This window comes from Equus caballus, chromosome 5 (assembly GCF_041296265.1).
Source record: "Equus caballus isolate H_3958 breed thoroughbred chromosome 5, TB-T2T, whole genome shotgun sequence".
NCBI classification, from domain to species: domain Eukaryota; kingdom Metazoa; phylum Chordata; class Mammalia; order Perissodactyla; family Equidae; genus Equus; species Equus caballus.
Genome location: NC_091688.1, coordinates 60,074,619 through 60,097,334, shown reverse-complemented (window position 1 = coordinate 60,097,334; position 22,716 = coordinate 60,074,619). Strand labels below are relative to the sequence as shown.

The window sequence follows — 22,716 nt, the reverse complement described above, 5'->3', positions numbered from 1 at the left end:
AAGTTTGGAGAAAACCTGCTAAAAGGTTCTGAGCACCCAATTCCTAAATTGGTAGCGGGGGTGCCCTGCCAACCAACAATTCTCCAAGACCAGCTGGGTGTCCTGTAATTCAACTCAGTTCTGACACCTTCTATCTGGAGATAGCATCAGATCCCGCAGGCTAAGGGCTCAGTCCTACAAGACTGCCCTCCCTCCCCCACTTCAGACGCCAATCGCAAGTCCAGGTTGTCACCTGTGCTTCTGACTGACCAACTATAGATTGGAGGATCCATCAGCCCCCTCCTTGTGTTTGATTAATTTGCTAGAGCAGCTCACAGAACTCAGAGAAACATTTTACTTAGTAGATCACTAGTTTATTATAAAAGGATATACCTCAGATGGAAGAGACGCATAAGGCAAGGTATGAGGAAAGAGCAAGGGGCTTCCATGCTCTCCCACATCTCCACGGCTTCATTTCCTCCTTCAGAACCCTGTCTTCACTCTAGATGACTCAAACAGGGAATAAAGCAGAGTTCTTAGCCCTCAAGCGGCAAACAACTATTGAAAGCTTAGCTTGGCAGACACTTTATTATCTCTAAATCTTACAACTGTCCCATGAGAAAACTAGTGTCCATAAATTCATTCATTCATTTGTTCATTCAACAAATAGTTATTGAATGCCTACTATGTGCTAGGCATGTGTTCTAGACATTGGGGATATAAAATAGTGAATAAGACAGAAAATGTCCTGCACACATGGAGCTTACATTTCAAAGGAGAGAGACAGGCAGTTTACATAAATAAATATCAGATCATGGTAAGTGCTAAGAAGAAAATAAAACTGGCTAATGGGGGTAGGGAGGAGTTCAGATACAGGTCAAAGAAGGTGTCTCTGTGGGACTGACACTTAAATTGAGACCTGAGTGATGAAAAGGATCTGGCCAGGTAAAGACCTGGGGATAGCATCAGTGCAAAGACTGTGTGATAGGAATGGGCTTTGTGCCCAAGGAATGTCAAGAAACACATGTGTCAGAGGGGGAAAGGAAGAGGAGAGGAGCTCAGAGAGGGAAGCAGAAGTTGGATCAGAAGTGACTTAGAGGGCTGGCCTGGTGGCGCAGCGGTTAAGTGCACACGTCCTGCTTGGGCGGCCCGGGGTTTGCTGGTTCGGATCCCGGGTGCGGACATGGCACCACTTGGCAAGCCATGCTGTGGCAAGCGTCCCACCTATAAAGTAGAGAGAGACAGGCACGGATGTTAGCTGAGGGCCAGTCTTCCTCAGCAAAAAGAGGAGGATTGGGCAGCAGATGTTAGCTCAGGGCTGATCTTCCTCAAAAAAAAAAAAAAAGTGACTTAGAGGTTAAAGTAAGAAGGTTGGGTTTTAGTCTAAGTGTAATGGGAAGCTATTAGAGAGCTTTAATGAGAGTGAAATGATCTGATATATATATTTTTAAAAGCAACAGATGGAGAATGGGGCAGGAATGAAAGCAGGAACACCAGTTAGGAAGTTTTTGCCGCAATGAGAGATATTGGTGAGCTGAACTGGGATTTTTAGAAGACGGGCTTTACAGTGTGTTTAGATACAAATGTATTAGCATTACGTCTTTAGCATGAGCAGCTACAGGGAGAAAGACATACTTTTTCCTCCACTGAAGCTTTCACAAAGGAGAAGTGTATATATAACTCTCTCTCTCTCTCTCTCTCTCTCTCTATATATATGTATATATACCCAAAGATATGAGACAGATACACATATTTTGGGGGAATGAAGAAAGGAATAAGAAAAAATGAGCAAGTTTATTTACAATACAAGTAAATAACTGGAATATTTTATGAATTAACAGTATTTCCTATAATAGACATGTTTTATAACTACATACTGAAGAGAAAAAATGTTTTACTTGCTTTGAGTCAACACAAGCCTTGGGGTTAGAGGTTACATTTCCTGAGTGACTAGGACTCTTTAGTAAAAAATTTCATTTATTAAAGACTACTTACTTTTTAAATTATTATGAAGTTGTTTTTTTTTTTTAAAGATTGGCACCTGAGCTAACATCTGTTGCTAATCTTTTTTTTCTTCTTCTTCTCCCCAAAACCCCCCAGTACATAGTTCTGTATTCTAGTGGTAGGTCCTTCTGGTTGTGCTATGTGGGACACCACCTCAGCATGGCTTGATGAACGGTGCCACGTCTGTGCCCAGGATCCGAACTGGCGAAACCCTGGGCCACAGAAGTGGGGTGTGGGAACTTAACCACTTGGCCACAGGGCTGGCCTCTGAAGTTTTAACTATAAAATTTTATAGAGAATAACATTAGTCTTGATCTTTGAATATCTGCATCTATGAGGAGAGATCCATAAGATACAATGGAGAACAGAGCATAGTCAAATTCAGTCTGAATTGAGTCTTTTTGTTTAATTCACCAAGTTGTAATACAGTAGTCCCCCTTTATTCTCATGGGCATATGTTCCAAGATGCCGAGTGGATGCCTGAAACCATGGATAGTACTGAACCTCTATATACTATGTTTTTTCCTATATGTACATACCTCTGATAAAGTTTAACTTATAAATTAGGTACAGCAAGAGATTAACAATGATTAATAATGAAATAGAACAATTATAGCAATATACTGTAATAAAAGTTACTGTAGATCTTAGCAAACTCAGCATACAATTTTTTTCTTTCAGACAGAAGCCTATTTCACATCAGAGAATCTGCCGTCTAGGGTTTTGATAGGGCATCTCCTTCTACCCCACCCCAGCGGAGAGAACCACTTGCTAACCACTTGTGACAGCTTACAGACTTTATAAAAGTGAATTTCCAAAAGTACTAATAAAAAACTTAAGTTGAATTCACAGCCAAAGATGAAGATTGTTATTTTGAGATTTCTTAAACTCTGTTCTATAGTTAACTGAATTCTGATGCTTTGAGCACTGTGAATAAAGACTCAGTAATTTACTCAGCAAAATAGTTATTAGTACCAACCACATGTCAGGAATTGTGTTAGGCAAGGGACACTTCATTAGGGCTTTTTGATTTCCGAGTTTGTAGGAAGTCCAAAATGACTTAGCACAAATACTCCATTATTAAATTTTGAGTTCCTGTTCTGATGCATTGCCCTCTCCCTTGTGGGTCTCTCTGTGCCTTCCCAGAGCATTTGTTTTGCCTTTGGATTTTGCTTAGAAGAGATGATAGGGAAAGATATATGAAATGCAGGTGCTGATAGCTTGTGTAAGAGTGGTCAAAGAAAAGGTAAGAAGCTAGAGAATGGCAGAGGCAGGATAATGAGAAATGATGATGATGATCCAGGGAAAGAGAGAGAAAAGCACTATTCATTGGTTTTGCTGAATAATGCGTTAGTATATGAAGAAAACGAGAGAGAGTAAGATGGTTATGTGTGGATGAGAGGGGAAACAGAAATGATTAAGTGGGGAGGACGAGGGTCTGAGGAGGAGTAAACACGGGTTGTATGAGTATTCAAGGTATTTGCTCTTCCCCCAGAATAGTCTCTGGGTTGACCCTTGAAAATTAGGAAAATTACAGGGTAAAGTCTCTTGCCCATTATCTCTAAATCCTGCAAACCTCCCATCCTCTCCTTTTTTTTAATCAAGTTGAAATTCACATAACGTACAATTAACCATTTTTAAAGTATACAATTCCGTGGCATTTAGTGCATTCACAACGTTGTGCAACCACCACCCCTCTCCAGTTTCACCTTCTTTTTCTTCTAATTACTTGTATTTGACTCTTCCTCTCTAATCCCACAGGCATGGCCTTCATCCAGACTCCTATTCCACCAAAGCCATCGTTTCTGCTGGGACCCAGTCCCTAAAATGTCCTATTCTGATGCAAAAAGGAAAAAGACTAGCAAAACTTAAACTTGAGAGCAGGCAAGTCAGATTCCTACCTGCAGTCAAACACCCAGCAACCAACCCAGCTTTGGCGGGGAGATGCTGGGGGAGGAGGGAAGTATGGAGGCAGTGAGGAGACAAAGCCCTCTCACAATATAGAGGACCTTCCTGCTGAAGTGGAGAGTACTCACTCACCTGATTACCCTGGACGGGTTCCTATGCAGGTGGGGGCTTCACTTCTCAGCTTTGTATACCACACTCATCTCTGCCCTGATTTTAGTTTCTAACCCCACAGCTCTCTGGCAGCCTAGCACAGACCAATAACCTCTTCTTCTCAAGAGAGTACCTGTCATACTTAAGAGCTCATGTCCCTTGTGTATGATAATACAATGGCATATTTATTCTCTGTTCACATTTTGCATGAAAAATATACTTAAGATAGTTACTAAAAACAAATCACATCTCACTGATGGCCCAGCAGAAGTCGTGTTATCTTCTTTAAGTCCCTGCTCAGTCAATGGTGATACTTCTGGAAGCTTCCACAGTGACCTTTAGACACAGTTAACCGTTACATCCCTCAGCTTTTATAATACCACTTTGAGGACCAATCTTGTGATAATTGTTCCTAATTTGTCTTCTTAACTAGATTGTGAGGCCCTTGAGGGCAAGGAATGTGCTTTATTCATTTTTTATTCTGTCCGACTCAGTGCCTGGGACTTATTATACAGTCAGTAAATCTTGGAAGATACAAAATTTTTAAAAGTCCGAGTCTAACCCACTTCATGCATGCTGGATTTGCCCTTCATGAAACCAGGTAAGGGACCAGAACAACTTTTCCTGGCTTATTCCTGTAAGAAGTGATAGAGCAGTCAAAATGATTCAGTTCATGATTTCCCAGATGTGGGTGAAGTGGACTGCAGACCCAAGAAGCCTCCTTGGATACTGAGAACTGAATATGGAAATGACCAGAATAGATTCTATCACCAAGTTGGACCAAACCATCCTTCCCAGTTTGTCAGTCCTCATACCATGAAATATCCTATATAGGAACCATATTGCTTCTGCCCCCTTTATGTTGTTAGTGCCAGCGAGTTGATTACAACTCCTAGCAACCCTGTATATAGCAGAACAGAACCCTTCCTGGTCTTTTTGTGCCATCCTCTCACCTTCTGGCGCTATATTAGTCAATGCTCCGCTGTTATTCATAGGGTTTTCATGGCCAGTTTCTTCAGAAGTGGGTGGCATGTCCTTCTTCATAGTCTGTCTTAGTCTGGAAGCTCTGCTGAAACCTGTCTACCATGGGTGACCCTGCTGGTATCATGGGTGACCCTGCTGGTATTTGAAATACCAACGGCATAGCTTTTAGCATCACAGCAACATGCAGCTGCCAAAGTATGACAAGTGACAGAAGGGTGGTGTGGTTCCCTGACTAGGAAATGAACCCAGGCTGTGGCAATGAGAGACCAAATCTTACCCACTAGACCACCAGGGCTGGCTTCTGCCCCCACTATGCTACTAAAACAAGATCAGCAGTGACTTCTAATTGCCAAATCCACTGGCCACTCTTCAATTCTTATTCTCCTTTACTTCTCAGAACATTTGGACACCAGAGATTAGCTCTTTCTTCTAGAAAATCTCTCCTAGTTCTCTCCTGTATCAGTTAAGATTGATTTTGGCTGCAAATAATAGAAACTTGTCTAACAGTATTCTTAAAATATAAGAACGCATTTACTTAAAAAGAAGTCCAGAAGTAGGTAGTACCAGGTTTAATCAGAAGCTCAACTATGTCATCAAAGACCCACTCTTTCTATCCATCTCCTCTGTTGTCATCAGCATGTTGACTGTTTATCTTCATCTCTATTTGCTGTTGCATTTATGGTCACAAGATGGCCATGGTAGTTCCAGGCCTCTTGTCTTCATTACTTTGTCTCAGCAAAAAGAGGCAGGAGCAAAAGAATTTCTTCTCTTAAGGTGCTATCTTTTTTACACACAAGAAAAATTTTTGTAGGAGCCTCCCAGCAGACTTCCTTTCATATTTCATTGACCAGAACTGAATCCTATACCCACTCCTAGACCAATCACTGGGAAAGAGAAATGGAATTACCAGGATTGGTTTACATCAAATGTGATTTATCTCCTGATTTGGGGGAAGGAACTTACCTTCCTTGAAATCAAAGGATCTTCATTCTATCTGAACAAAACTGTGTTCTATTAATAGGGAGGAAGTAAAATAGGGAATGGCTATTGGATAAGTATGGCAGAGACTGGCTTAATTTCTACTAAATCATATCTCCTTTCCTCTTGGGCACACAGCTGGATTACATCATCTCCTAACCTCTCTGCAATTAGCAGCATCCATGTTCTTGAGTTCCTACCGATGAATGTGTGCAGAATAGATGTATGTGTTTGCTACCTCCAGGCCTGGCCTATAAAAACTTCCCACACAAGTCATCTATGTTTCCTCCTTCCTTTTTTTCTGGCCGGATGCTAAGCATGCAGTGGAGAAATCCAAGGTTCCAAGGAATAGTGAAGTTGCAAGAATCTAGATGGAAGGTGCCTGAACCCCTGAATGACTTCATGGAGCAGAGCAACCCTCTTCTCTCTGGTACTTTGCTCTAGCACCTACAATAGACTGACAATGTGGGCAACCAATAAAACTTAATTGTGTTAAGCCACTGAGATGTGGGGGTTGTTTGCTACAGCAGTTAGTTAACCCTAACTATTCAGTGAATAGGCAATGAACAATGTCTGCCACATACCCCTTCCCAAGCTTTCTTTGCTAAAGATACCCTAAGGAGTCCTGGAAAGAAAAATCCTGGGGAAACCTCAGCCTTGCTACCCTAGGAGAAGGGATGAGTAGGGAAACTGTCCATTCAGGGTTGACATTCATACCCAAGGCAAAAAACATCCTATAAGAAATCATTGTGGGCCTGGTGCCCAGATGTTGTTTTCTAATATAATTCCTCATGAAAGGAACCAGGACTTCTCAGAGAAATGGCTATTATAGGACTTGCGGAGGGAAAGTACAAGATGAATCTGGAACATCTCATTATGGGGACATGCTAAAAAAAAATCCAGGAACTTGAAAAGGCACCCACTGACTGAATCTGGGAAAATTTCAGCAACCAAATAATTAAGGAGAATAAGGAATTATAAACCAGTCTATATCATTAGTAACTAGACAACTAAATTAATTTTTTTTTGAGGAAGATTATCCCTGAACTAACACCTGCTGCCAATCCTGCTCTTTTTGCTGAGGAAGATTGGCCCTGAGCTAACATCTGTACCCATCTTCCTCTACTTTATTTGTGGGACGCCTACCACAGCATGGCTTGCCAAGCAGTGCCATGTCCACACCCGGGATCTGAGCCGGCAAACCCCGGGCTGCCGAAGCGGAACGTGCGCACTTAACCACTACACCACCGGGCCGGCCCTTAAATTAATTTATTCATTAACAAGAGTTAAGGGAGGATTGGTACAGGCAAGAATCATCAATAGATGGTAAATCTAGGGGAACATGTTTAATGAGGAGCAGTATATTTGCATGGTCTAAAGTGTCTCCTAACAGATTGCTTATTACAAGGAAAAAAAATTAAATATACTGTGGAGAAATCAGACACCTCAACAAGGTGAGTCAAAATTATTATCACCCAATGAGGGACAGAGACATCATCTGACTTTGGATGTGATATCCTGAGAAGGACACAATAACACTTATGTAGTATTCTGGCTAGAAACGGATAACCTGAATCTAATAATGAATAAACAAGAGACAAACATAAATGACAAACCTAAAATGAGGAACACTCTATTATTAAAAAAAACAAAAGGGCCTGTACAGTCACACCCCCTCTAACAGGGGTGCATTCTGAGAAATGCATCATTAGGTGATTTTGTCGTTGGGCAAACATCATAGAGTGTACTTATGCAAACCTAGATGGTATGGTCTACTACACACCTAGGCTATATGGTAATAATCTTATGGGAGCACCAGTGTATATACAGGCCGTCATTGACCAAGATGTCATTATGCAGTGTATGACTGTATTTTTTTAAATATCAAAGACTGTATTCTTAAAAATACCCAGAAAAGCTAAAAAAACTGTTTCAGATTAAAGGAAACTAAGGAGACGTGACAATTAAGTGCATATATGATCCTAAACTGGGTCTTGTACTGGAAGGGAAAAAAAAGGTAAGAAGGACATTGTTGGATTGACAAAATTTGGAAGATAGGTGGTAGATTAAAGTATTATATCAATGTTAAGTTTCGTAGAATTGATAATTGTATATTTTGTGTATGTAAAAGAATGTACTTATTCTTAACACACTGAAGTATTAAGGGATAAGGGGCATGATGTATGCAATATACTTTCAAATGGTCAGAAAAAAAAAGTGTGAGTATGCATGTGTTATCTATCTACGTATCTGAGATTGCAAACGTTAAAGCAAAAGGGGAAAAATGTTAATTAAGTGAATCTGACTGAAGGTTATATGGCTGCTCTTTTTCTTATTTTGCAACTTTTCTATACATTTGAAATTATTTCCAAATAAAAAGATTTTTGGAGACTAGATTAAAAAAATCATTGAGGATTCCCCCGTGTTGGTTCAAAGGATTTTTCCATGTTCTGCCTCCTATCTTTTACTTCAGACCTTCAGTCTCATCTGGTTTTCCCAGTTTTACAGCTGTTGGCTTCTACCTGAATTTTCTTTTTCTTCCTGGCCCCTTGGGTTCACTACTTGTTTGGATAGTTTGCCTAGCTTTTTGATTCAGCTTCCCTCAAGACACAGCCTTTCGATCAACTTCTACTTGGCTTTAAGTACCGAAGCTCCTGAGTAAGTGACTTCTTGACTTCTAACACTGAATCTAGGCTCCAGGTCCTAGAGGGATGTCACACACTACATGAGACTTCAGTGCTTCCAACTGGCAACAGCTCCATCCCCCTCTCCAGCTGCCCTGACTTTGTCTGGGAGGAAATAGCTCACATCTCTGCCCCTTCTCTCCATGTTCCCTGCTGGATGAAACCCTCATCATAGTTTCCTAGGTAGGCTCTCTTTCTCTAGTCTTCACCCATTCCAGCCAGCCATTCACCTCACTGCCACCAGTTCTCTCTTTAAAGCACAGATTCCTTCATATTAGCTGTCTGATCAAACCTCTAATAGCATTTTATTGCCTTTCAAAATCTGACTCAACCTCCTTTACTAATTCCATATTCTGCCACTTCTCTGCTGAACTGTAAGCTGCTTCAGGGCATGGACCATGCCTTTTCTTCTTTGTATCTTTAATTTCTAATATAGTGCCTGGCACACAGAAGATACTCAAAAGATATCTGCTGAATGGACAAATGAACTCCAGCTACATTAAATTTTGAAACTTCTTTGGCCATATCATGCTCTCTGAAGGTGTTCCCTGACTCCATCATTCGTCTTATATATGTCTCTACCCATTTTTTTCCCCTACTCTGAGAGAAAAGCTCTCTGCGAGAAAAGACAATGTCTTACTCATCTTACATCTGACCCAGTGTCTAGGAGAATACCGAGCATAGAGCAGGCACACAAGGAGTTTGTTGGATGATGAATGAATGATATTACAGAGGGGAAACTACTAGATTTTAAGACGTTCTTATAGTGAGACAGACTGAGGAAATGACCTAAGAACAATGAAAATAGAGATCAACAAGTATAAATAAATAAGGTACAAATAAGTAAATTAAGTAGTCAGATAATGATGCAGAACTGAACAATTAGAATAAAGTGGGGGTCAATCAGGAAAGGCTCCCTAAACAATTTTGAGATGCGTTGGAAAAGAGTAGGAGCTTAGAGGCCTGTCATGGAGATGGACTGAACAAGGGATGATAAGCAATGTGTCTGAAGTCTGCTTTTTGAGCAGGATTTGTTCTACCCCACAACTCAAGTTCTGCCTTTTTCCTGGCTCCCCACACAGGCCTGGTCACCCATTCCATATGTCTTGATGTTTCCCAGGTCATCCCAGTGTATATCTACCCCAAACCTTTTCTAAGTTTCTGTGAAAATAAGCAAACAAAACTGCCCTGTGGGATTGAACACTTTGGCTAGCCCTGGTCCTCTAGGGAAATAACCTTCCCTGTGCCCAGTAAAACATAACTGCTCCCAGTGTTGTTAAGCCAGGAGAGAAACCCGAAGGTACTACAACCACTTTAGCACATCTTCACAAACCTTATCTGTTTTTTGTGTGAGGAGATGGGGACCCAAAGAGGTCAAGGATGTATAAAGAGTGAGATCTGAGAAATACAGCCTGATAGAATCTCGTCTTAGCCACACCTGCCCCCCTCCTGAAAGCGTACATGCAAATACCCATGGTTCTGGACAGTCACTTTCTAGGGCTCAGATCATTGCTGCCTCCAGCACTTGCAGGGTGGAAAAAATAAACAGATCATACTACTATCTCCCTAAAAATGTCCCCCACTTTAGGAATTAGAACATTTTACACAGCGGGAGGTATATTTGAAGTCCTACAAAATCTCTTGACCCTGGGAGATGGCAAGTGTCTTTCTATTAGGGTAACCTAGTTTTCACGCAGTGTCCATTTTTCCTTAATGTTGTGTGCCCAGTGCAGTCCGTTTCCTGAATACCCAGCCTTCCCATCTCCTGGTAGAGGCAAGAAAATTACGGCAGCATTCGCTCACTGCATGTTTTGAGGGGTTGTGTTCAGAGCACAGCTATGCTTTCTCACCTCTTAATGCAAACACAGGTTCCCAAGACGGCAATGGGCGAGCCCCTAAGGCGCTCTTGATGGACTTGGAGGCTTACAGATCCCGTACACGGATGTCACTCTGCTAGAACGTCTCTAGTTGGCAACGAAACATTAAAGCCTAAACGGGGGTAATTCCTCAACCAGTAGGGGGGCTTCCCGGGTAGGCACTGCCTCCCCGCGCGCTGCCCAATCTCTGGGGGTGTCACACTAGAGTGTGGTGATGTCACACTGGCTGGGATGACATTTTACAGCTGGATCCCCCTACCGCCACCAAGCACCTTTAAATCACCGCGGAGTCCGCCGTGCGGAGGGGGCGGGGAATCCTGCCACCGCACTAGTTCCAGGCTGGCTCCCCACGGAGGCCCACCCACTCCCACTCCCGCTCCCGCCAGTACTATGCGGTAGTCCTCATCGGCCCGCTCTTCCGCACTTCCGCCTCAGTAGGTGTCATGGCGCGGGGCGGGTGAAGAGTTCCCGCGAGGCGGGGCAGGCCGGATGGGGGCGGCCGCTCGGCGCTCAGCTCATCGGGTCTGGCGACAACGGCGGCTGCGGAGCGAGGGGCCTGGAGGTGGCCCCGGACGGCAGCGGGAGGCCGAGGCGGGAGCGCGCGGGGCTGAGGCGGCGGCGGCGGCAAGGGGCCGGGCGGCGGAGCGGGCGGGAGGCTGAGGGGGCTCCCCCCGCGGGACGGGCGCGGGGACGGCTCCGGGGGGCGGGGGCCGGGGCCCGAGCCGGCTCGCGCGGGGGGTATGATGACCCGGCGGCGGGGCCCCGGATCTCGTCTCCTCCGCCGCCTCCTCACGGCAGCCCCAGCTCGCGGCTGAGAACCAGACACACCGGCGGTGAGTGGGGACGGGCGGGAAGAGGCCTCGGCGGGGAGCGACCTTCCTGAGGCGGGGCCGGGCCGGCCGGGGGCGCTCCGGGGCGCCCGGCCTGTGGGGGGCGCTTCCCTCAGCGGGCCCCCCCGGACCCGGCGCCGCGTCGGCGGCCCGCCGCTCGCGGCCACCGAGGGGTTGCGTTCCCAGGAAACTGGGGAGGCTCCGGGCTCGTTTTCGGGGCAACTCCCCCAGTCTCCTGCCACTTCTCTGCTGGGCGTGTTGTTGTCCTCAAGTGACAGGGGGCCGCCTTGCGTCTCCTCACCCGGCCGGTTTTTCCCCGGCTGTCGTGGCAGGTTCCCAGTGTGTGGCTTGTGCGTGTGTATGTCACCGCTCTGCTTATCACCGTGGTTGTGGGTGGTTTGTGCGGTTTGGGACCAGGAAGCGCTGTCTGGAAAGGACGGAGGTGGTGGGGTGGGTGTGGAAGCTTCCCCGTCCTCCCGCGAAGGCGCTTTATCGTGGTTTGTAATTTGTAATGATGGTGGAGACTCCGTGGGACCAGCCCACCTAATGTCTGTCTGTGCAAGGCAGATCTGGAGATCTGGCTCTGAGGGAAACTTTGGCTGTCTGTCGCCACTTTCCCAAAGCTTTCATTAAAAGAAAGAAAAGAAAAGAAAGGAAAGGTGAGGAAACAGCCAAAACTCTTGGGTAAGGCCTGCACTGCTCACACGTCTGTGGGAAGGAGGCCCTTTTTGTGCCTAGCAACCAAGACGTGGGGCTCGGTCTCCAGGAGCGCTGGTCTAACCTCCAGTTTGTTGTGGTGACAAACTGTGAGCACTGGCCTGTGTTTATTGCTGGGCGCGCTTTCTTTCCTGTTTAGGTGGGGGAAGGGAGGAGGGGCGAGACAAGGGGAAAAAACAATCCCAAGCTCCAATATATCTTTCCTTCCCTTAAACTACTGACTCAGTTGTAGATATACTCCTTTTGAGGCAGCCCTGGATGGGTTTTCTTATTGACACTTTGGGAATTTTCAGTAATTGCATCAAAATATTCATTTCAATTGTGGACTCTGCTGCCCACCAATCTATCCTTTATCTTATTTGTTTCCTAGTAACTCTGATGAAAACAGCAGCGTGGCTTCCTGCTCCTGATGAAGTGGGGTTAAATTAAGTTGCTGATGCCCTCAGCAAAACCTACAATTTTGCTCTTGTTTGTGTAAAGCTATTTTTGATTCCTGGTCTGTAGTGTTTTTTTTTTTTTAAGATTATAGAGAATGCAAATCATTACCAGCTTTTTTTCGTATATAGGTCTAAAACTTTCTGTAAAACGTTTACAAATCTAACAAGTCATTTTACCTAATAGTTGTTATTCAGCTGGTGATTTTGGAGATTTTCATGTAATTATCTCAGGGTTCTGTATAATACTGGTATGATGAAGTGTAACATTGACTTTAAGATACTGTGCCTGGCTTGAAGGATATTTTGGTAAAGTGCTTGTGGTTGGAACTGGAGGCAGCCAAGCCAGTAAAGTGTCTGATGAGTAAATGGTGAATGAGATCTTGTAAATATACTGGCTCTGATTGGTAAGTAGGACTTTTGCTGGTGATATGTTCATGAATAGTTTATCATGTCTTTGGACATTGTAGTTTTATGGTTTGTATAGCAGGTTGATTGGTAGATTGTAGACCAAGTTGATTTTTTTTTCCTAAAAGAAAAAAAGATCTCAAAATTCTCTGGAAAATAGAATTCTTTCATTCTGTGGTTTTGTTTTCATCAGCACAGTTCAGTCAGTGGTTGTTGGTAGAAATCAGAGAGCCAAATCTGCCTTGTAAACGTCTTACTCTTGGAACTTGTGCAACTTGTTGTTAGTTATATATTGTAACTGGTCCTTTTGTAATTTGAAGTAATTTTGCAAACATGGACTTCCTGATCTGCCCTTTTATTTTCATTTTCATAACTATATAAAGCAATCCATATTTTTTTTTTTTTTTAGTTTTTTTTTAGGTTACAGTTATTAATTCCTCCTAAGTTACACTTCAGGCCATTCTGAACACAAGTCATAAAAATCATTTTTCCTTCAGTTACCACTTCAACAATTACTGATTTGCTGTTTGGTTCCTTTTTTGTTTTTTGCTTCTAATCTCCCATCCCAGCTCCCTAAAGGCCTTATGTATTTTTGTAGAGCATAATTTGGCACTTAAAAAAAATTCGCATCCTGTTTTTATATTTTTCTTTTTCTTGTGTTTCATATCACCTAAGCAACATCCTAAGCTCTTTGAAGATAGGGAAACTTATGTGTGTTTCTTTTGGGTTCTTCAAGGGCACCTGGTATAGTGCTGTCCCAGAGTGTTTAACGAAAAAGAATCAGAAGACCTCAATTCTTTGCCAGCATTGCTACTCATTAGCTCTGTGTAAAACTTGTTTGGCTTTCTTGGGTCTCATTTTTCTCATCTTGGAATTAGGGAGCTTTAGAGTATCTTTTAAGGTTCGTTTTAGCTGTAAGAATCCCTGTACCTTTTTGCCAGTGTCTTCTGCTCCAGGCAAATACATCTCCTTAATCTAAACAGTTTTTCACTTTGCCACATCCCTTGGCATTCTAGCAAAAGTTACCTCATTCATCTGAAAGAACTTCCACCTTCCATCTGCCAAACTGCTATTACCTTCCTTAAGTCCTATTTTCCTTAGGCCTTTGCTGGCTGATCTAAACAGAGGTCTCTCAGTGTTTATGTTTCTTATTGATTTATGCTTTGTTAATGTGACATTTTCCTCATGCTAGAAAATCCTCAAGGTATAGTTTTCTTTATTCTAAACTTTATAGACCTTGTGGACGGTCCTTGTGCACATAATACGATGTAGATTCGTCATTCCAAATAGATCTGAGAGCTATTGAAATTTAGGGAAAAATATCCTACCTGGAAGGAGAGCACCCCTCAACCAGTTTACCAGAATATTACAAAATTGGTTTAAATGGCTGGAAATTACATAGAATTGTAGAGTTACTCCTATGTCAGCTAGCTCCACCTATTCCACACCCTATTTTTGCATACTAGTTAGGGAACTGGCTTGTTTCACGTAGCTCTTTATGAAGGAAGTGCTTACAGGAAAGGGGGTGGGGAACTTTGATTCAAATGGTGTCATTAGAGTTTCAAGCTTATTTTTTCCTTCTGTATTACTATACTTAGAAAACTATATATTCTCTTGTAGACAAGAGGCTGTATTTTCTATCTCATCACGTATTTCTCTAATTTAGTCAGAATGACTTCTGAGATCCCCTTATGTTTATACATGGAGAATTACTGTGATCTCTTTGTAGTCATTTATTCTAACAAACATTTGACACATGCTGTAGGCCAGCCATTGTGATAGATGCTGGTGATACAAAAAAAAACGCACCTACTCTGTTATTGAGAATTGCCCTCATGGAACTTGCAGTTTAGAAGAGAAATCAACTTTTAAATAAATAATTACAAATAGTCATACTTAGAATAAAATCAAGAATAGCCCACAAGTCAGTATGTGATCTGGCCCTTGTCTGCCTCTTTGGGTCCTACTTCTACTCTTTTCTCCCTTGTTCCGTTGCATCCATACTGGTCTCCTCTTCAGATAGGCCAAGAATGCATCTTGGCACTAACTGTTCTCTTTCATTGGAATGGCTCCTTCTTGTCAATTAGGTCTCAACTTAAATGCCACCACCTTACAAGGCCTTCCCTGACCACCAAATCTAGAGTCTCTCTCTCCATCCCACCATTTTTATCATATCATTGTGTTAAATTTTCACCATAGCATTTATCACTAGCTGCTATTTTCTTGGGACGTGTGAGTGTCTCCTCAGCAGAATGTAAACTCCAGGAGATAAAGTATCTTGTACATCTGAAACACCACTGTTATCCCTACTGTTTAGAACAGTGCTAGGCAGATATGCTAGGTGCCCAACGCATGTTTGTTAAATGAATAAATGAAATAAGTAAGTATGAGTGGGATAGGTGCTAAGAAGTAATAGAGGATGCTATGGGAGCCTTTACCAGGAACCCTAAGAAGTGGTCCGGGGAAGGCTTTCTGAGTGTATTTGTCAGCATAAGATTGACTAAACAATAATCTGGCTGAAAAAAAGTAGTATTTCTCTCATGTAACAATCTAAAGTAAATGTTCCAGGGTTGAAGTGAGCATACCTGGTGGGCAGGCGGCTGTGCTCTACACCATCCCTTGGGTGTTGTCTCATGGTGGAACCTCATGGCAGCTCTGTTCTACAACATCCCTTGGATGTTGTTTCATGGTGGAAGCTGGGTCTCCACGGGTTCCTGCTGGTGGAAAGGGAAAGGAACACGCAAGGCTCATCCACACATCACTTTCCATTGGAGAGAGACACTGGTAAACATAGTCTAGCCATGTGCCTGGGATGAAGGAGAGAGTAGATTTTGATCCAGACCAACAGCCGGTGCCATACTGAAAAAGTGAGCTTTAAAAAGAGACTAAAAGGATAAGTGGAAGTTAGAAGAAGAGAAGGCTAAGAGGGGAAAATGAAGTTCAGAGAGGGAACATTATGTGTAAAGGAACTAAGGCAGGAGAAAGCAAGGCCTATGCTAGGAACCCAGAGAAATTTAGTACTACTAGAAGAGAGAGTGCCTGTGGGAAAGAGTGGATGAAATGAGGCTACAAAAATAATCAGGGTCCAGTGGCTGGCCCTGTGGCCTAGTGGTTAAGTTCAGTGGGCTCTGCTTCCACACCCCAGGTTTGGTTCCTGGGTGCAGACCTACACCACTCATTGGCGACTCTGCTGTGGTGGTGACCCACATAAAGCAGGAAGACTGGCACAGATATTGGCTCAGGGCGAATATTCCTTAAACAAAAAGAGGAAGATTGGCAACAGATATTAGCTCAGGGTGAATCTTCCTCAGCAAAAAAATAAGTAAATAAATAATCAGGGTCCAGATCTTCTGAGGCCTGGCAATCCAACTTAGAGGTTTTGGCCTTTATCCTAAGGTTTTAGGTAGGGGACAGATACGCATTTTTAAAAGCTTCACTTGTGAGGTGAAGAATGAATTGGGAGAAGGGAGCTTAAAAAGAGGGCTTAAGAGTATCATTTGGAAGAGACAAGTTAGGCTATTGAAGTAAGTATCTAGGGTAGTGCAATCATAGGGGTGGAGAAAAATGATTGGAGTAGGGAGCAATTTGGTGTTGTGCTGAAAGAATTTTCTTCCCAAACTTGTCTTGCTTTATTTTTTTTAATCTTCTTTTTTTTTGTTTGTTTTTGGGTTTTTTGTTTTGTTTTGTGTGAGGAGAGATTGGTCCTGACCTAACATCTGTTGCCAATCTTCCTTTTTTTTCCCCTCCCCAAAGCACCAGAACATAGTTGTATAGCCTAGGTGTATGTCCTTCTAGTTCTCTGTGGGATGCCATCGCAGCATGGCTTGATCAGTAGTGTGTAGGTCTGCACCCAGGATCCAAACTAGTGAACCCCAGACTGCCAAAGTGGAGCATACAAACTTAGCCTCTCGGCCACGGAACTGGCCCCATTGTCTTGCTTTATTTTTAAAAAACATGTATTCTTACTTACCTACTTTAATGATATGAATACTCTTTATATATCAGTGTGCTGGAGACTGTGTACATATCTGTGCATGTCAGCTAAGGACAAGTGGTAGAGGAAAGAAATCAATATACAGTACTAATTTTAGGTTATTTAGGTCACCAGTTGTTAAATTGTATCAAAGAGGCAAAGATGACACTAAGCAAAAGCAGGAGGAATTTATTATTGGTGTCAGGGAAAAGATGGAAGTTACAGAAGACTGAGGGCAAAACATGGACGAATGATTACCTTGGTTGTCATACCCAGCTTTTCCATTCATAGTTATAATATTTGAACTCTTTGTGATAAGATTGTCTGCCTGTAGTGCCCATAGTGTGGGGCACCCAGTAAACGTTGTTAAATAGATGTGACCATGGCAGAGAGTGGGGGTGCTGTTAATTTGACTGTTTTTGCAAGCCTAGGATTCTAGCAAGACCATTCTATTTTTAGCAATAAGTTCAAGTACCAGTAGCCTTTTGCCTATTCTAGTTGGGGTCAGTGCAGTGGGCAAATTTGTCATTATATTTAGATGGTTAAATCTTTGGAAAGTCAGGTTTGAAATGAAATAACTAGTTTATTGCTGTAGTCAAGAGTTATAACATTTTCAGGAAGTCAGAAATAGCTTTGAATTTATTGGAAGCTGTTCTCATGCGAATTGAAAATATTTGTAATTTGCTTAACAGAGTCTGATACGTAGTAAGTTATTCACAGATATTAATTCCGTCCAGTACTTTTGTTTGGGAGGTCTCAGCCTAGGAAGACAGTTGCCTCCCCATTTGCAAAGGCAAATTTTTTGGAACATGTCTTTATCTTGTGTCTAGAAATGGCTGGTTTTAGCTGAATTTCAGTGTTATATAAATAACAGTGTTGGTTTTTTGAGGCAATTTTGGTTCTGTTATTTTCTTCTCACCTTGTGCTAGTTGAGGTCGTGATGAGTTTCAGCCACACCGTAAGAGTCCTGGTGGCATATATTGACTTAAGTACTGCACATCCTTGCTGTGGGGAAGGCCAGTGAAATTCTTGGTGGTTCTTTCCCTCTTTCCCTCTGGGTGGACTTAAGTTTGTCTTACTGAATAAGAATTATATTCATTTATATACTTAAACTTTCAGAAAAATTTCGTAGAACTTGTACTTTTTGCAGTGCTCAGTGTGAAGATTTGAAACCATCAATACCTGTTATTTTGTTTATTGGGTGAAAAGTTGTCAGCAGCATTACTCTAGTAAATGCAATATTTTTAAAAAGTGTCTAGTTATGAATATACTTTTAAAAATTTGGTATTTCATAAATTCTTTTTAGTATTATTACTTTAAACCCCCATATTCCTAGACATAGCTACAAACTGCAAATTTTGTATTCAAATTCTTTTACTAGATACTTTTAGGTATGCTTGTGCTCATGTTTTTTGATGAATTGTTACAATTAGTAGCTCAACAGATGTACAATGGAAAACAAATTTTGAAAATTTGCTTCTTTTCATTGTTCAAAAATTGGTTCAATTTTATGATGACAAGAAGTATTTTTGCATATATTTTAATAGGTAAATTTTCTAAAGGTACTACTTGATTTCAGATTTTTCTTTTATTATACTTTGGTATTACATCAGTGATGTAGGTAGAACAAGATGATCTGTAAATTCGTAGCCTCAGAGTTATATTGTACTGACTTTAGCTTTTAATTTACACTTTTTTCTCTTCAAGGTTCATGTAAATTATAGAAACTCTTGTTTAAAGTAAATCCGGACTGCATTTTAGAAATCGAAGGCTCAGGATTTATTCTTTGTTCCAGCTGTCTAGTCTGGTGCAGATGGTTTCTAGTTGCATTTAGGCACAAAGAAATGTATACATTGCTTTTTTATGTTCTGTAACATCCTTTGTCATGCTTCCTTCCTTTCTAGTTGTGTGTTTATTCTCTTATGACTAGTAAAGTTGTACTGTGTGTGTTGGAGACTTCCCCCATATCTCGAGGACCGCACAGATAAAAGTGAGGGACAGAAAAAACAAACAAACATTTGAAAATCCTGCAGTTTAATCCAAGTGGTAGGGGGCAAATATAAGGTTGGTTGGCAGAGGTCAAATCACCCAACAAATACGGAGTGTCTGTATATTGCTAGAGTCTGTGGTATGTTCTTGTGCCATGAGCTAAGAACATGACAGATATGGTACCTGCCCTCATGGAACTTATACTGTAGCTGGGAATGTAACATTAAATAAATAATTTCAAGTTATAAAGGAGAAACAGGGTGCTATGGGATTGCATGGTGGGTAGGGGGTGCTGATAGTGGTGGTGATTGTGGGGAGTGTGAGGTGTAGATATTGCTAGCGCCATTTTACAGATGAGGAAACTGAGACTCACTGCCTCCCTGATTTTTGGCTTGTGGTATAGGTATATAGTGGTATCTCATAATTGAGATAGAAGACTGGGGATGTGGTGGAAGCTCATAAGTTTAATTTTGGACATGTTGAATTTAAGTTGTCTGTAAGATGTCCAAGTTGCAGTGTGGAGTGGTTATTTGGAAATGAGGATTTGAGGTTCAAGAGAGAGAAGTCTAGGTTAGAGATAGAGATTTGAGAATCTTTTACAGATGACTAATCCTGGGAAGTAGTTATTGAAAAGGGGGAAAATGTGGAGCAAGAGAAAAGGGATTAGTATAGAGCTCCAAGTCATCTGAGGGTTATGTGGTTGAGAAAAAAGATAAGTTTGAAATGGTTTGTATACTATTTCAAATGTTTGGACAATTATTCTGAAAGTATTAGCTTTGGGATTAGTCCTTGGGTTTACTGAGCTTGCGATGTCTATGGGACATTTGGGGATGGAGAGCTGGGCTGTTCTCACTCCCTTTCCCCATATTTTTTTAGGAAGAACATCCTGTGGTTCTTCAAAATATCCTCTCTAGGCTTCGCATCATCCTGATTACTTTCTTCTGGTCAGTTCGTCAGTGGTCCCCTTATAATGTACTGGACATAGCTAGACCCGATTTTATGTCCGATCTGAGAGAGTGGATAGCCTTCACTTTGTCTTCCACATTTTGGACACGATTTCTGTGACTGTGGTTTAAGGTTGAATTCACTCGTGAGGGGAGGGGAACGTTATTGTGTAATGTTTTTCTTACCAACTGAAAGTGTTTTTCGTATGTGCTCCTGGTAAACCTTGTATATCCTTGTGCTTTGTGCTAATCGTATTTTGGACCTAAGTAGGACTCTATATTTATATTAAATTTTGTCTGCTAGATATTTCTTGTTGTTTCTACCCTATTGTGATCTTTTTGGACCTGTTGCTTAACAGTATTGAGTATCCTGCCCAAATTTGGTTCATCTGTGAATTTTACAAGTATGCCATCTATGTCTAAATTTAAATAATTGATTAAGAAGTTAATCAGGGCAGGAATGAAGACAGAGCTTTGGAATGAGTTCTGGGGTCAAAGAGCCTGGGTTTGAATTCCAGCGCTGACACTGAATAGCTGTGTTATTTTGGGTGAATTACTTTAACCACCCTGTGCCTTAGTTTCCTCATCTGTGAAATGGAAATATTGATAGTATCTGTTTCAAAGGGTTGTGGTGAGAATTAAATGAGTAATGCATTTGAAGTGCTTAGTCTGCTGCTTGGCACATAGTAAGTGATCAGTCATCTGAGCTATTATTATTATATTATCATGATGATTATTTTATAAACCATCATAGATGTTCATACTCTTTTAACAATGTGTCCTATTATTGCTGAGTCTCAAAGAGTGATTAAGGATATGTAATTAGACCAAAAAGTTTATCCTTCTATAATAGGAAACATAGTTTGGAAAATGTATAAAATAAAACCCCAGCCAGATATATGTTTACTTGTGGTTTTTCTAAACCAAAAGTTTTCTTATATAATCTAATTGAGGCATTGTATGAAATTGAGGGTCTAATTCTTCCTCTCTCTCTCAACGTAGGTATGGCATCACAGCTGCAGGTGTTTTCCCCCCCATCAGTGTCGTCGAGTGCCTTCTGCAGTGCAAAGAAACTGAAAATAGAGCCCTCTGGCTGGGATGTTTCTGGACAGAGCAGCAACGACAAATATTATACCCACAGCAAAACCCTCCCAACCACACAAGGGCAAGCCAACTCCTCTCACCAGGTAGCAAATTTCAACATCCCTGCTTACGACCAGGGCCTCCTCCTCCCAGCCCCTGCAGTGGAGCATATTGTTGTAACAGCCGCTGATAGCTCAGCCAGCGCTGCTACATCAACCTTCCAAAGCAGCCAGACCCTGACTCACAGAAGCAACGTTTCTTTGCTTGAGCCATATCAAAAATGTGGATTGAAAAGGAAAAGTGAAGAAGTTGACAGCAACGGTAGTGTGCAAATCATAGAAGAACATCCCCCTCTCATGCTGCAAAACAGGACTGTGGTGGGTGCTGCTGCCACAACCACCACTGTGACCACAAAGAGTAGCAGTTCCAGCGGAGAAGGGGATTACCAGCTGGTCCAGCATGAGATCCTTTGCTCTATGACCAACAGCTATGAAGTCTTGGAGTTCCTAGGCAGGGGAACATTTGGACAGGTGGCTAAGTGCTGGAAGCGAAGCACCAAGGAAATTGTGGCTATTAAAATCTTGAAGAACCATCCCTCGTATGCCAGACAAGGACAGATTGAAGTGAGCATCCTTTCCCGCCTAAGCAGTGAAAATGCTGATGAGTATAATTTTGTCCGTTCTTATGAATGTTTTCAGCATAAGAATCACACCTGCCTTGTGTTCGAGATGCTGGAGCAGAACTTATATGATTTTCTAAAGCAGAACAAGTTTAGCCCACTGCCACTCAAGTACATCAGACCAATCTTGCAGCAGGTGGCCACAGCCCTGATGAAGCTCAAGAGCCTTGGTTTGATTCACGCTGACCTTAAGCCTGAAAACATAATGCTGGTTGATCCAGTGCGCCAACCCTACCGAGTGAAGGTCATTGACTTTGGTTCTGCTAGTCATGTTTCCAAAGCTGTGTGCTCAACCTACTTACAGTCACGTTACTACAGGCAAGTGGCAAATGCTAAAAAACAAATCTTAGACTAGCAGTCTGTGTTTTCATTTAACATATTACATGGGACTACATATAACAATGAATTTATTTACAGATTCCAGGATAAAAATAGGATATGTTTTGGTTCATTCCATGTGTGTGGCATTCCTATATGTAACATTATTTTATTTCTGAAATTTTATTTAACCCTAGAAAAGTTAATTGTCTGATTCTGAAGATTGTTCCTAGTTGAATTATCCTAGCATCTGGTTCTTTCCTTAGTACCATTATAACTAATTTTCTCATTTTAAAGACTCTTTAAATATTAAAGATGTTTACTTATTTGTAATGAATTTGGGCATATGCTGCTATTTTTTCCAAGTTCATATCTTTGCAGGTAAGATGCCTTGGGAATAATTCAGGTTTAACTTTAGCAACATTTTATTCTTTTACATTTTCTTTCTTACGTAATAGAATTAGATTAGATGATTTCTAAGGTTTCTTTCTGTTTTATCATTCTCCATAATACTTTGAACTTACTTGGTTATCTGAGAATGGCCTTGACCCAAGTATCTTCTACTTTAGTGATTTATATTTCCAGATTTTTTTAATTTCTTTTTTTTTTCCTCCTCCTTCTCCCCAAAGTCCCCTAGTATGTAGTTGTATATTCTAGTTGTAGGTCCCTCTGGTTGTGCTATGTGGGACGCTGCCTCAGCATGGCCTGATGAGTGGTGCCTCGTCTGCGCCCAGGATTCGAACCGGCAAAACCCTGGGCCACTGAAATGTAGTGCAG

At 41.9% G+C, this 22,716-nt stretch overlaps 1 protein-coding gene and 1 long non-coding RNA gene across 20 annotated transcripts in view; one reads left to right on the top strand and one right to left on the bottom strand.

Annotated features, from left to right (window-relative positions):
• Nucleotides 1-331: 331 nt before the first annotated feature.
• Nucleotides 332-11,083, bottom strand: LOC138924312 (uncharacterized). The gene is made up of 3 exons (XR_011439283.1): nucleotides 10,954-11,083; nucleotides 10,538-10,651; nucleotides 332-481 (listed from the first exon to the last, which is right to left on the bottom strand). It is a non-coding gene; the product is annotated as an uncharacterized lncRNA (long non-coding RNA).
• The window catches only part of HIPK1 (homeodomain interacting protein kinase 1), a 49,254-nt gene continuing 37,321 nt past the window's right edge, over nucleotides 10,784-22,716 (top strand). For 12 of the 19 annotated variants that reach the window (XM_070268478.1, XM_070268473.1, XM_070268475.1 and 9 more), the window contains exons 1-2: nucleotides 10,784-10,998; nucleotides 20,862-21,939. In XM_070268478.1, the coding sequence (XP_070124579.1) occupies nucleotides 20,864-21,939 (1,076 nt within the window). In that variant the 5' untranslated portion in view covers nucleotides 10,784-10,998; nucleotides 20,862-20,863. Of the gene's footprint in view, nucleotides 10,999-11,112; nucleotides 11,398-20,861; nucleotides 21,940-22,716 lie in introns of those variants that run through there. The other 7 variants (XM_070268469.1, XM_023642118.2, XM_023642121.2 and 4 more) reach the window with 2 other exon arrangements.